This window comes from Dama dama, chromosome X, assembly GCF_033118175.1.
Source record: "Dama dama isolate Ldn47 chromosome X, ASM3311817v1, whole genome shotgun sequence".
In the NCBI taxonomy this organism is placed as follows: Eukaryota; Metazoa; Chordata; class Mammalia; order Artiodactyla; family Cervidae; genus Dama; species Dama dama.
In genome coordinates this window covers 137657080-137669974 of record NC_083714.1, presented here as the reverse complement: position 1 = coordinate 137669974, position 12895 = coordinate 137657080, and the positions used below count along the sequence as shown (strand labels likewise).

The 12895-nt window shown below is 42.1% G+C and overlaps 1 protein-coding gene across 1 annotated transcript; it reads right to left on the bottom strand.

Moving 5' to 3' along the window:
- Positions 1-4991: 4991 nt before the first annotated feature.
- LOC133051911 (TAF5-like RNA polymerase II p300/CBP-associated factor-associated factor 65 kDa subunit 5L) lies at positions 4992-6785 on the bottom strand. The gene has a single exon (XM_061136592.1). The coding sequence runs from the start codon at positions 6783-6785 to the stop codon at positions 4992-4994; it is 1794 nt and encodes a 597-aa protein (XP_060992575.1).
- Between the last annotated feature and the right edge of the window lie 6110 nt (positions 6786-12895).

The window sequence follows — 12895 nt, the reverse complement described above, 5'->3', positions numbered from 1 at the left end:
ACTGAGTCCAAAAGTCTGTTCTTTACCTCTGTGTCTCCTTTGCTGCCCTGCATGTTGAATCGTCAGTGCCATCATTGTTAATATACAGTATTTGTCTTTCTCTTTCTGATTTACTTCACTCTGTTCATATACCTCATTAGAACTGACTCAAATGTGTTCCTTTTTATAGCCGAATTGGGGTACATGTGTCTCTTTCAATTCTGTTTTCCTCAGGGTATATGCCCAGCAGTTGGATTGCTGGGTTTTATGGCAATTCTATTCCCAGTTTTTTAAGGAATCTCCACACTGTTCTCCATAGTGGCTGTACCAGTTTGCATTCCCACCAACAACGTAAGAGAGGGTTCCCCTTTCTCTACACCCTCTCCAGCACTTATTGTTTATAGACTTTTTGATGATGGCCATTCTGACTGGTATGAGATGATACCTCATTGTCGTTTTGATTTGCATGTCTCTAATAATGAGTGATGTTGAGCATCTTTCAATGTGTTTATTATGTCTTCTTTGGAGAAATGTCTGTTTAGGTCTTTTGCCCACTTTTTGATTGGATTGTTCATTTTTCTGGTATTGATAGCTGAATGAGCTGCTTGTATATTTTGGAGATTAATTCTTTGTCAGTTGTTTCATTTGCTATTATTTTCTCCCATTCTGAGGGCTGTCTTTTCACCTTGCTTATAGTTTCCTTCATTGTGCAAAAGCTTTTAACTTTAATTAGGTCTGATTTGTTTATTTTTGTTTTTATTTCCCTTATTCTGGGAGGTGAGTCATAGAGGATCTTGCTGTGATTTATGTCAGAGAGTGTTCTGCCTATGTTTTCCTCTAAGAGTTTTATAGTTTCTGGTCTTACATTTAGGTCTTTAATCCATTTCGAGTTTATTTTTGTGTATGGTGTTAGAAAGTGTCCTAGTTTCATTTTTTATACATAATTGACCAACTGACTACTTTTCTATTGTGATACCGATCATGAAGTCAGTGAATATAATTAGCAACCTGCAGACTCAAACTTGGGGTTTCCCTGGTGACTCAGATGGCAAAGAATCCTCCTGCAATGCAGGTAGACCTGGGTTCCATCCATGGGTTGGAGGAGGGCATGGCAACCCACTCCAGTATTCTTGCCTGGAGAATCTCATGGACAGAGGAGCCTGGCAGGCTACAGTCTATGGGGTCGCAGAGTCAGATACAACTGAACAACTAAGCACAACACAGCACAGGCTCAAATTTACTTATTTCCCCAGGGAAGCTGAGACAGAGGCACAGAGAGAATCATATATTAATATATTCTGCTACTTAAGCAAGATGGTATCCTACTCCATTCTGGCCCATCATTTGGCAGTGATGAAGATCATACCCTTGACTTTGCAGAGGGGTCCCTAGAGAATCTCTTATTCTCTTCCCCAAACAGTGTTAAGCATTACACTCAGCCCTCTGGATCCCTGGGTCCTGCATTTGCAGAATCAACTAACTGCAGATCAAAAATACTCAGGAAAAAAAAAAAGTAGAACCAATTCCAGAAAAGTAAAACTGGAATTTGCCACACACCAGCAACTATTTACATGGTATTTACATAGTATTAGATATTATGAGTAATCTAGACATGATTTAAAGTATATAGCTGGCCAATTCATGTTGATGTATGGCAGAAAGCATCACAGTATTGTGAAGTAATTATCCTCTAATTAAATATTAAAATTAAAAAAAGTATATGAGAGGATGTAAGTGAAATGAAGTCTCTCAGTTGTGTCTGACTCTTTGCGACCCCATGGACTGTAGCCTATCAGGCTCCTCCGTCCATGCGATTTTCCAAGCAAGAGTACTGGAGTGGGCTGCCATTTCCTTCTCCAGGGGATCTTCCCAACCCAGGGATCAAACCCAGGTCTCCCGCATTGCAGACAGGCGCTTTACCATCTGAGCCACCAGAGAAGCCCAAATTCTACAAATACTACACTATTCATGTAAGGGATTGAGCATCCATGGATTTTGGTATCTTCAAGGGTCCTAGAACCCATCCCCCTTGAATACAGAGGGATAAATGTATTCATATGGTAGTTGCCATGACTTACAGCTTCCACTTGTGAGATTTCTTCTCTCCCTAACCCATGTCCAGGTGTGTCTGAATCAAAATGCTCGTGGTAATCAGACAGGGTGATTCTCCTTCTCCCCCCTCCCTGCCAGGGCATATGGAACACAGTCTGAAGATAGTTTTGGTTGTCAGAACTTAGGGTGACTCAAGGTGGGGCTGCTACTGGGATCTACTGGGCAGATGTCTGGGATGTTACTAAACAGTCCACCCAACAAAGAATTATCTGGCTCCAAATGTGTATAGTGCTGAGCTTGAGACATGCTGGGAATTGATGAACCCAGGTTTTTCACATAAGAGGATGAATTCCTCAAATTGTCAATGACAGAAAATACATTGTCAGCCAAATGCAAAAATATTACATTATAGCAAGTTGGCATCACCTCTGGGCTGAGAGAAATTGTTCACAGAAATATTTAAGCAGTACATGTTTTAGTCACTGCAGTGCATAAAACTGTCTTTAGGAACATGGACACAGTGTGACTTACTTAAGTAGAAAAGAAAAAAGTCCCAGTTTCCAGTCCTATCTGTTTCCCCTGAGAGTGGAAAAATCACTAATTGTGTATTAAATGGTTAAGTCAGGGCATGTGTGCTAAGTCACTTCAGTAGTGTCTTGATTCTTTGTGACCCTATGGACCACAGCCTGCCCGGCTCCTCTGTCCAATCCAGAAAAATTAAAACTTCCACATTGACCAAAGGTCTCCCAGGACACCCATGTAGTAATTTGACTGAAATCTGATTATTAGAATTGCTGAGTCAGTATACATCACGAACAATTTCAGTGGCTTCCATTCAGGAGACCATTTTCCCTCAGAAAAATGTAATTCACTAGCACTTGAGAAAGAGATATTCTTCAAGTTGATTCAGTCACATTTTAAAATTTATGTGTAACTTAGGACATAAAATATATAAAGTTTCAATGATTCTGTACCAAATAAGATTGTACCAGCAGACTTGCTGAAGTCACTAATGAGAAGGGGTGAAATAACTTCTAGGAGAATAATCGGAGTTCAACAGAGAAGTAAAAACACCATGCATAATGTAAAGGGTTTATTATGGGGCTTATTGTGGGGATGGTGGAGCAGATCACGTAAGGCTGTTTTCTCTGCATCTAGTGTTGAGCTGGCAGTTTAGCCAGACCAGCAATTGGAGGTGAGCTGGGCATAGATGAGACCAAAGACAAATGAGAAGCTGGATCTGTCTCTTTCAACCTCCAGCCTCAGTACTGTGGGTAGCCTTCAGGAGAAGCTGGTTTTGCCATGGCACTGCATGTGTGCTTGTCCCAGAGAAGCTAAGGAGGGAAGCTGTCAGGAGATGCAGTGCCATGGCAAAACCAGCTTCTGAAGGCTACCCAGAGCACTGACTACTGCCCCTGGCCGACAGGGTGAGCCAGCAGATCAGTGGCAGCTCTCCTGGTACTCTACAGCAGGGCTGTAAATATAGCAGCTAAAATAGCTGCTGCTTAACTTCTTTTTTAAAAAGATTAACTTATTTAAACTGGAGGATAATTGCTTTATAATATTGTGATGGTTTTTGCCATACATCGACATGAATGGGCCACAGGTACACGTGTCCCCCATCCTGAACCCCCCTCCCACTTCCCTCCCCACCCCATCCCTCTGGGTTGTCCCAGAGCACTGGCTTTGAGTGCCCTGCTTCATGCATCGAACTTGCACTGGTCATCTCTTTTACATATGGTAATATACATGTTTCAATGCTATTCTCTCAAATCATCCCACCCTTGCCTTCTCCCAGAGTCCAAAAATCTGTTCTTTTTTGGAAACTAAATATATTTTAATAAAAACCAAAATACAAAATAACTATTTTCAGAAAACAGAAATATTTAATCCTTTTCCCACAAATTAGAAGTCGCTTCATCCCCAGAACATAGTTTTCAATACATGTTTGTGATGGTTTTTGCCTTAGTTTGTACCTAAGATTTGTTTCACAGACTGTTCATTAAACTGCTATTGCAAAGCAGAAGTGGGCGGGACCATCTCAGGAGGAAAAGATGTAGGAAAAGCCACACCTCGGAATCATTTGGAAATTCAACATTTTCTAATTTTATCTTTTGACTTCCCACTGCTAAGTATTTTCATTTCTTTACCACAATCTGTCCTTTCAGGAGACAGAATTGTTAATAGAAGTGCAGACACGAAAAGAATCTTTCTTTCCCACCCCTGCTGCAAAAGCCCAAGACTTTCTAAAACAAACCCACCCACCCCCTTCCTGAAACATGTCATCCAGAGTGATCCATCTGTCACCCAGAAATTTTCCCTTTCTCCCAATACACTATGTGACCAAGTTCTGTGACTTCCCTGCACCTCTAAATTCCAAGTATCACAGCCAGTGCCAGAAGTAAAACCTGAAAGATGAGAGCAGCAAAGGCCCCCTCTGCCAGTGCTAGGTTTCTTCTCAAGAATAATTATAACAGTAATCATAAAAAAAAAAAAAAAAAACACCACCCTGGTTCTCTGTAATCAGGGAAAAAGAAAGGCATTTCCCAGGATGACCCTGCCCGCTTCCTACATCCCACCCCTGCATTCCTACCGGGATGGAGTCCCTTCCACCCAGTACCCCTGCAGCACTGCTCCTGGCGAGGGCATCTGGCAAACATCCTCCAGCCAAGTGCAGCCCTGGCAAGGCGAGGACACCTTGGCACCAAAGACAGGAAGGGGCCGCTGGAGGACACAGCGGCATCTCCAGGATTTCTGATCCCCCGTTTGTTCCCCGTTACCACCCTGCCTCCCCCTGACCTTCCACACCTGGGGGCTGAATGGAGGGTGGTGGCCTCGGGCCATCTGCGGGGCAAGGGGGAACACGGGGAGTCTTACAGTCAGTGACCCCATTGGTCTGTCCTAAGACTTGCTGTCTGGAAGCGTTTGCACTGCCAAGGCCGTTACCTCAAAGGTACAAATCAGTGTTCCTGCTTTTCTTCTGTGATTCCGGTCACCAGCAGGAGGTTGCAGGTCATGAACTGCACATTCAGCACAGTGCTCATCTGGCTGGTGTAGACGCCCAGGAGCTCACTGGACGAGCCATCGGCGGGTGTGCTGCTGTGCTTGCTGTTGATGTCCCAGATCCGCACTGAGTTATCCATGGATGCTGAGGCGATCAGGCTGCTGTCCGGGTTGAAGGTGACGCTGGTGATGTCATCCGTGTGGCCCTGTAGCTCTTTGTAAAGGGTCCCAGATGCCAGGTCCCACAGCTTCAGCAGCTGGTCCTCGCCCGCCGACACCAGGTACTTACCGTTGGGGGAAAAGGCCAAGCAGCGCACGGGGCCGTGGTGGCCCGTGAAGAGTCTCAGCGAGTTCCCCTGCTGGGCACTCCACAGCCGCACCGTCTTGTCTGTCGAGCCCGTGGCTAAATAGTTTGAATTGGGGTGGAACTTAACACAGTCCACATCCGCCAGGTGCCCGGCGTAGATTCGCAGTGGGTACGTCCGATCAAATGACCACAGCTTCGCGGTGCGGTCACGGGATGCACTGGCAAAGAACAGGTTGTGCGGGCTGATGTCCAGGTCCCACACGGGGTAGGTGTGGCCCTGGTACAGCACAGTGTTCGTGAAGCTCTCCAGGTCCCAGTACCTGATGGACGTGTCTTCAGAGCAGGAGAGCAGAGCGGAGCTGTCCGGGAGGAACCTGGTGCCGTACACCGGGCCGCGGTGTCCCTGCAGGACCTTCAGCTCCTTGGCTGCCTTGTCCTCATCGTCGTCCTCGGGGATATCATAAGCCAAGTCGATGCGGGACGCGTCTACTTGATGGGGGTTGGGTTTAAACTTCTTGGAAGTCAGACTCCACAGTTTTATACAGGAGTTGTCAAAGCCTGCGGCGAGCAGCTTGCTGTCCGGGGAGGCCTCTGCCGTATTCAGCAGCTGCGCAGTGTTGTAGAAGGCGTAGGAGTAGATGGTGATGAGGGAGGGGGGGCCATCCTGGACGCACTTGATGGTCTCCTGAAGGATGTCCAGCTCCTCCTCCTTCTGCAGGATGTACTTGGGCAGGTCGGTGGACTCCAGGCCGCCACCCTGGCCGCTGGAGGAGCCGGCGCTGGAGGGGTCGCCGCTGGAGGGGTCGCCGCTGGCGTAGAGCTGGGAGTCCATCCTCTCGGCAGGCTGCACGTCCAGGTGGATGTGCCAGGTGAGGACTCTGCAAAGCGCGGTGTTGTTGTCACTCTGGAGGTAGTGGAGAAGGTAGTTGTAGCTGTCTTCTGACAGACGAACCACGTACTTACTGTCCAGGAAGGCCCGCAGCTGGAAGTTAGACATGATGTCTTGGCTGGTCTGGGTGGTCTGGAGCTGCTCGATGACGTCCTTCTGGCTGGCGTTCTGGAGAAATATTTCATGGAAGCGGCTGTAAAAGCTTTCCGCTGTGGTCTTTGGACCGTTCTGGACCAGGTCAAGATGGAGGTAGACAAAGAGAGGGTAGAGGAGAGGCGTCACTTCGTGGCTATGCTGGGAGTCAGAGTCCATGAGAAAATCCCGCAGCCGTCTGAACTGTACTTCATATTGCTGGGGGTCTGCCTGGCCAGGGGCTGCAGACACTGTGTTGGCACAACCAGATTCTGACTGGACTGCGAGGCTGGTAGCCATATCCTGGATGTTCTGTGACAGTCGCCGGATTTTCTTCGGTGGGCCATCGCTGCCCCAGTACTGCCGGCGTTTGAGGTAGCCGGACACGGACATCTGCATCTGGTCGGTGCGGAACGGTTCCATGACTGAAGATCCCAGGCAGCTTCCGCTTCCTGTGCCGGCCAGTGCCGCCAGGGTCTCCCCGCAACCGCTTCCGTCTCCGCTGAGAAAGGCTCGCTTGCCACTGGCTCTCTCCCGGCAGGCAGCCACCCCTCAACCAACCGACGCCGCCCTGCCCCGCCCCCACCCCATGCAGCCCCGCCCCCACCCCACGCAGCCACGCCCTACCCATCCCTCTCCTCCCCCACACCCCCATCCCCACGTGGTGGCTCTGGGCAGCCGCCCCCTGACTGACTAATGCGCAGAGTCGTCGCGGGCCGGGCCGGGCCGCTGATGCCCAAAAGTCTGTTGTTGTTTTTATATATAATTTATGTATTTATTTCAATTGGAGGATAATTGCTTTACAATATTGTGATAGTTTGTGCCATACATCGACATGAATCAGCGACAGGTACACATGTGTCCCGCCATCCTGAACCGCCACCCCACCCCGCTCCTCCCTTCCCACCCTATTCCTCCGGATTGTCCCAGAGCATCAGTTCTGAGTGCCCTGCTCCATGCACCGAACTTGGACTGATCATCTCTTTTACATGTGGTAATATACAGGTTTCAGTGCTATTCTCTCAAATCATCCCACCCTCGCCTTTTCCCACAGAGTCCAAAAGTCTGTTCTTTCCGTCTGTCTCTTTTGCTGCCCTGCATATAGGATCGTCATTACCATCTTTCTAAATTCCATATATATGTGTTAATATACAATATTTGTGTTTCTCCTTCTGACTTACTTCACTCTGTACAATAGGCTCCTGTTTGATCCACCTCATTAGAACTGATTCAAATGTGTTCATTTTTTTTTAGTGTGTTCGTTTTTATAGCTGAGTAATGTTCCATTGTGTACGTGTACCACAACTTCCTGATCCATTTCTCTGCTGAAGGACATCTAGGGTGCTTCCATGTCCTAGCTATTGTAAATTTTCATTGCAAAAGTCTGTTGTTTATGTCTGTGTCTCCTTTGCTGCCCTGTGCTGCTTAACTTCCTAACTTCTAAATCTCATGGGGCTTTCTCTGGTGGCCAACCCCAGCCTGGAAGTGCTGGGGAAAGAAATAATGGAAACAGTATAAACACACCACAAATATCCTGCTTGCCAAAGTAGGAGTAAATACTCTTGGATAAGCATTTCCCACCATGAAATGAGTGGATGATAGTATGGGAGGCTGGCAATAGCCTTGGGATTGTGGATGTTAGAGAATGTAATTCCAGAGGATGATAAATAAAGACAAAAGGACACTAGGAGTCTCTCTCAGGGAACTCTCTGTCCGAGGCTCTAACTTGTGGAAGAGGCCATGGGCATCTTGTTTAAGCTGGCAGCTAGACCTGTGATTGGAACTAGACAACAGTGAGGGCTGGAAGCTAGGTCCTTAGACATTATGATATTTGACTACTTTATAATTGTGAAAGTGTAAAAATATGTTTGAAAGACTAAGTAACCTGGAGATTGGCAGGTTAACAAATCAAAAGAAAATGACATAATACTTTTTTAATAGAATCAGAGAAGGCAGTTGATAAATGAAACATATATTCATGATTTTAAATGAACTATTAATAAAATAGGAATTGATTAATTTACTTTCTTACCATGATGGAATTTAACAAAAAAGTCACTATTACAATTTATGGGGAAATGGTAAAAGCTTTTCTCATTAAAATCAGGACAAAGGATAGTTTTTATTACCATTGTTATTATTATTTTAAAATTTTTAGCCAAAACAATTAGACTAGAGAAATAAAAGGCATAAAAATTGGGAAGAATGAGGTAACATTATTTCTTATGGATAAAATTATATGTATAATTTTATATATTTATTGTATATATAATAATATATATTATTGCTAGAAAACCCAACAGCATAAACTAAAAAACTGTTACAAATGATCTGGAATTTTAGTACATTTCTGGTGGTAAAATCAAATATAGACAGCAGTAGTTTTCATATAAATAAAACAATAGCCAATTACAAGACCAACTGAAGACTCTACCTGGGCAATTGTAATATGAATTATATATTCTGCAAAGGTGAAGATATCTTGTGTCTTACCATTTATAGAAAAGGTTTGCTGACTCCTATTCTGGATCACAAGAAAGAACTAGAAAGCAGAATACCTGATACAATACTAAACAATCTTTGCCCTCATGGAGCATATATACCAGTGGATTCTAGAAAATGAGAGCTACCTATTAGACAAAAAAAATCTAAAATCCTAGGGGACTTCCCTGGTGGTCCAGTGGTTAAGATTCCAGGCTTTCATTGCAAGAAGTGTGGGTTCAATCCTTGGTGGGGGAACTAAGATCCCACGTGCTGTACATAGCTACCAGGAAAATATATATATATATATATATATATAATATGTATATATTTTAAAAATCTAAAATCCTAAATACCTTTACCAAGTCTATGAAACCTAAAACAAAATTACTTTATTAAAGGTAATCTAAGTACTTACCACTTTGCAAAGAAAGAGTAGCTTTCTAGTTCCTTTCAGTCCTTAAGGAAATGCTACCTCTCCATGATTAATCTCTGTGTGAAATAACTAAATTACTTCCTATCAAATGGTGATTTCCATTAATGCTATTTATCTGCTAATCTCTTATGTTGATTTCAGTAATACCTCCTGAATTTCAAGTTTGTCACCTATTAACTTTAAAAACTGTAATTCTAGCTTATGTCTCTGGTGTCCTTTCCTCCATGAAACAAAAAAGGCACTTAAAATATGCATGATGAAAAAAATATATGATGTTTATAGTAACATAATTTAAATAATTCTTGCATTTTGATCTCAGCAAATTGGATTTAATCTGTGAGCAAGGTTTCTCAGTCTTAGTACTGTTGACATGCCAGACCAAATCTTTTTCTCTTGTGGGGCCTGTCCTGTGCATTATAGGATATTTAGCAGCATCCCTAGCCTTGACCTACTAGATACTGGTAGTGCCATCCAGTGAAGACATACAAAAATCTCTGCAGAAATTGCCAGATATTCTCTGGACAACAAAATCCCAATTAAATTCAGCCTCTCATGTTTTCTTATTACTTTGTTATCTTCATGGTTTTTTCAAAGACTCGATCATAGCCTTTGGTGGTAAGTACTACCAGGAAAATAATTTGACTTCTTAAGTCATATATATATATACTTAAGTATAGTTTGAAAGCTTGCCCAGAAAAAACTTTTTCACTAGTATTTTCAAACCACATCATTTTGTCGAAGTAACCAAAGACAAGATTATAGCTCTGACTGACAAATGCAAGCTAAGTAAGTTGTTTTATTAATACTGATGTTGTCAACCTAAAGAAAATTCTTTGTTTGAGAGCATCATCCTAAAGCTATTTTCTGTTAAAGTAACTATAGTGGAAAATTATTTCCAGAGTTGGTGGCGTAAGGACCTCTGAAAAATCACTCTTGAACAACACTGTAAACCAAATAGATCTATCATACATCTATAGAACACTCTACCCAACGAGAGCAAAATACACATTCATGTCAAGTGCACATGGAAAGTTTAAGATAGGCCTTTAAGATAGGCCATACACTGGACTGCAAAAACACATTTCCATGCATGTGAAAGAATTGGAAGTCATACCAAGTGTATTAATCAACCACAATGGAAAAAAAATTAGAAATCAATAGCAGAAGAAAATTTAGGAGACTCACAAATATGTGGAAATTAAACAGTGTACTCCTAAATAACCAGTAGTCAAAGAAAAAAATCATAATGGAAATTAGAAAATAAAGGAAAATACAACATATCAAAACGTATGAGATGTAGCTAAAGTCGTACTCAAGAGGAAAGGAAAGAAGATCTCAATGACCTAATATTCAATCTTAGGAAATTAGCGAAAGAATAGCAAACTAAATCCAAAGCAAGCAGAAGGAAGGAAATAATGAAAATTAGAGCAGGAATAAATGAAACAAAATAGAAAAATAGTAAAGAAAATTGATGAAACCAAATGTAGATCATTTGCAAAGATCAACAAAAATTGACAAACTTTTGGCTATACTGACCTAGAAAAGAACACTCAACTAAAATCAGGAATCAAAGAGGAGACTTTATTACCAACTTTGCAGGAGTGAAAAGGGTTATAAGGGAATTCTATGAGATATTATAGGGCTTCCTGGTGACTCAGATAGTAAAGAATCTGCCTGCAATGTGGGAGACCCAGATTCAATCCCTGGGTGGGGAAGATACCTTGGAGAAGGGAATGGCTACTCACGCCAGTATTCTTGAGGCTTTCCTGGTGGCTCAGATGGTAAAGAATCTGCCTGCAATGCAGGAGACCCAGCTTTGGTCCCCTGGAGAAGGAACTGGCAACCCACTTCAGTATTCTTGCCTGGAGAATTACATGGACGGGGGTACCTGGAGGGCTATAGTCCATGGGGTCGCAAAGAGTTAGACACAACTAAGTGACTAACACTTTCACATGAGATATTATATGCCAACATATTAGATGGTCTAGATAAAACAGACAAATTCTAGAAAGATACAAATGACCAAAACTGACTCCAGAAGCAATGGAAAATTTTAGTAGACTTCTAACAAGAGATTGAAATAGTAGTCATAAACTTTTTAGAAAGAAAATCTCAAGCTCAGTTTTCACTGATGAATACTGCCAAACATTTAGGAAAAATTCAAGCCAATCCTTCACCAACTTTTTAACAAAATTGAAGTTTTAACACAACTCATTCTATGAAGCTTTGATACCAGTATTGGACAAATAGTATCAGAATAAAAGAAAACTTCAGGCCAATAGCCCAAATGTAGTAGATGTAAAAATATCCACAAAATACTAGCAAACTAACTCCAGCAACATATTAAAAGGATTATTATATATACCATGACCAAGTGTAATCTGTTGCAGGGATAAAAGCTTGGTTTAAGATGTGAAAATCAATTTAAGAGATTACATCAATAGAATGAAGGACAGTAACCACATGATCATCTCAATAGATGCTGATAAAGCATTTGACAAAATCCAACACTCTCATAATAAAAATGCTCAGAAACCTAGCAGAAGATAGTTTCCTCAAGCTATTGAAGGGCATTTACAAAAACATGAAAGTTATATCATACTTAATAGTGAAAGATTGAACAATTTCTTCTTAAGATCAGGAACAATCCTAGGGTTTGCTGTTCCCACTTCTAGTCTGCCTTGTGCTGGAGGTCTCAGCCAGGGCAGTTAGGCAAGGAAAATAAATAAAAGGCATAAAGATTAGAACGAAAGAAGTAAAACTATCTCTATTAGTAGATGACATGATTTTGTATATTGAAAATCCTAAGGAATCTACAAAAAACTATTAGAACTAAAAAATAAGTTTAACATGGTTGCTGAATAGAAGATAAATATACAAAAATCAGTTGTATTTTTATATAACTAGCAATGAACAATCCAAAAATGAAATTAAGAAAGCAATTTCATTTATAATACTGTCAAAAAAATATGAATAAATTTAACAAAAGAAATACAAGACCTGCTGCACACTAAAAACATCATTGAATAATTTAAAGAAGACTTAAATGAAAGGAAATAATCATGTTCATGAATTAGAAGATTTAATATTGTTAAGATGACAACACTCCCTAAATTGATCTACAGATTCAACACATTCCCTATCAAAATTCCAGCTGCCTCTTTTGAAGAAAGTGATCGGGTGATTCTAAAATTCATATGGAAGTAGAAGGGACCCAGATCACAAGAACCCTGTGATCACCTCTACCTAGAGATTCCAAGGTGAAGATATAGATAGCATTATTTTCAAAATTCCTGCAAAGGGACCCATTCTTTATCCCTTGTTTTGCCGGTGAAATCAGCTAGGTGGACCAAAGAGATGCTAGACATCTTAAAGCTATGATTTTTTGGCATCTAAAATTTCAAAGTTGCTATGGTTGTTTTTTCTTCTCCAAAAATCAGTGCCTGGGGACTTTCCTGGCAGTCTAGTGGTTAAGATTTCGCCTCCAATGCAGGGGGTATGGGTTCGATCCCTGGTCTGGGAGCTAAGATCCTACATGCCTCACAGCCAAAAAACCAAAACATAAAACAGATAGAATATTGTAACAAATTCAATAAAGACTTTTTAAATGGTCCAC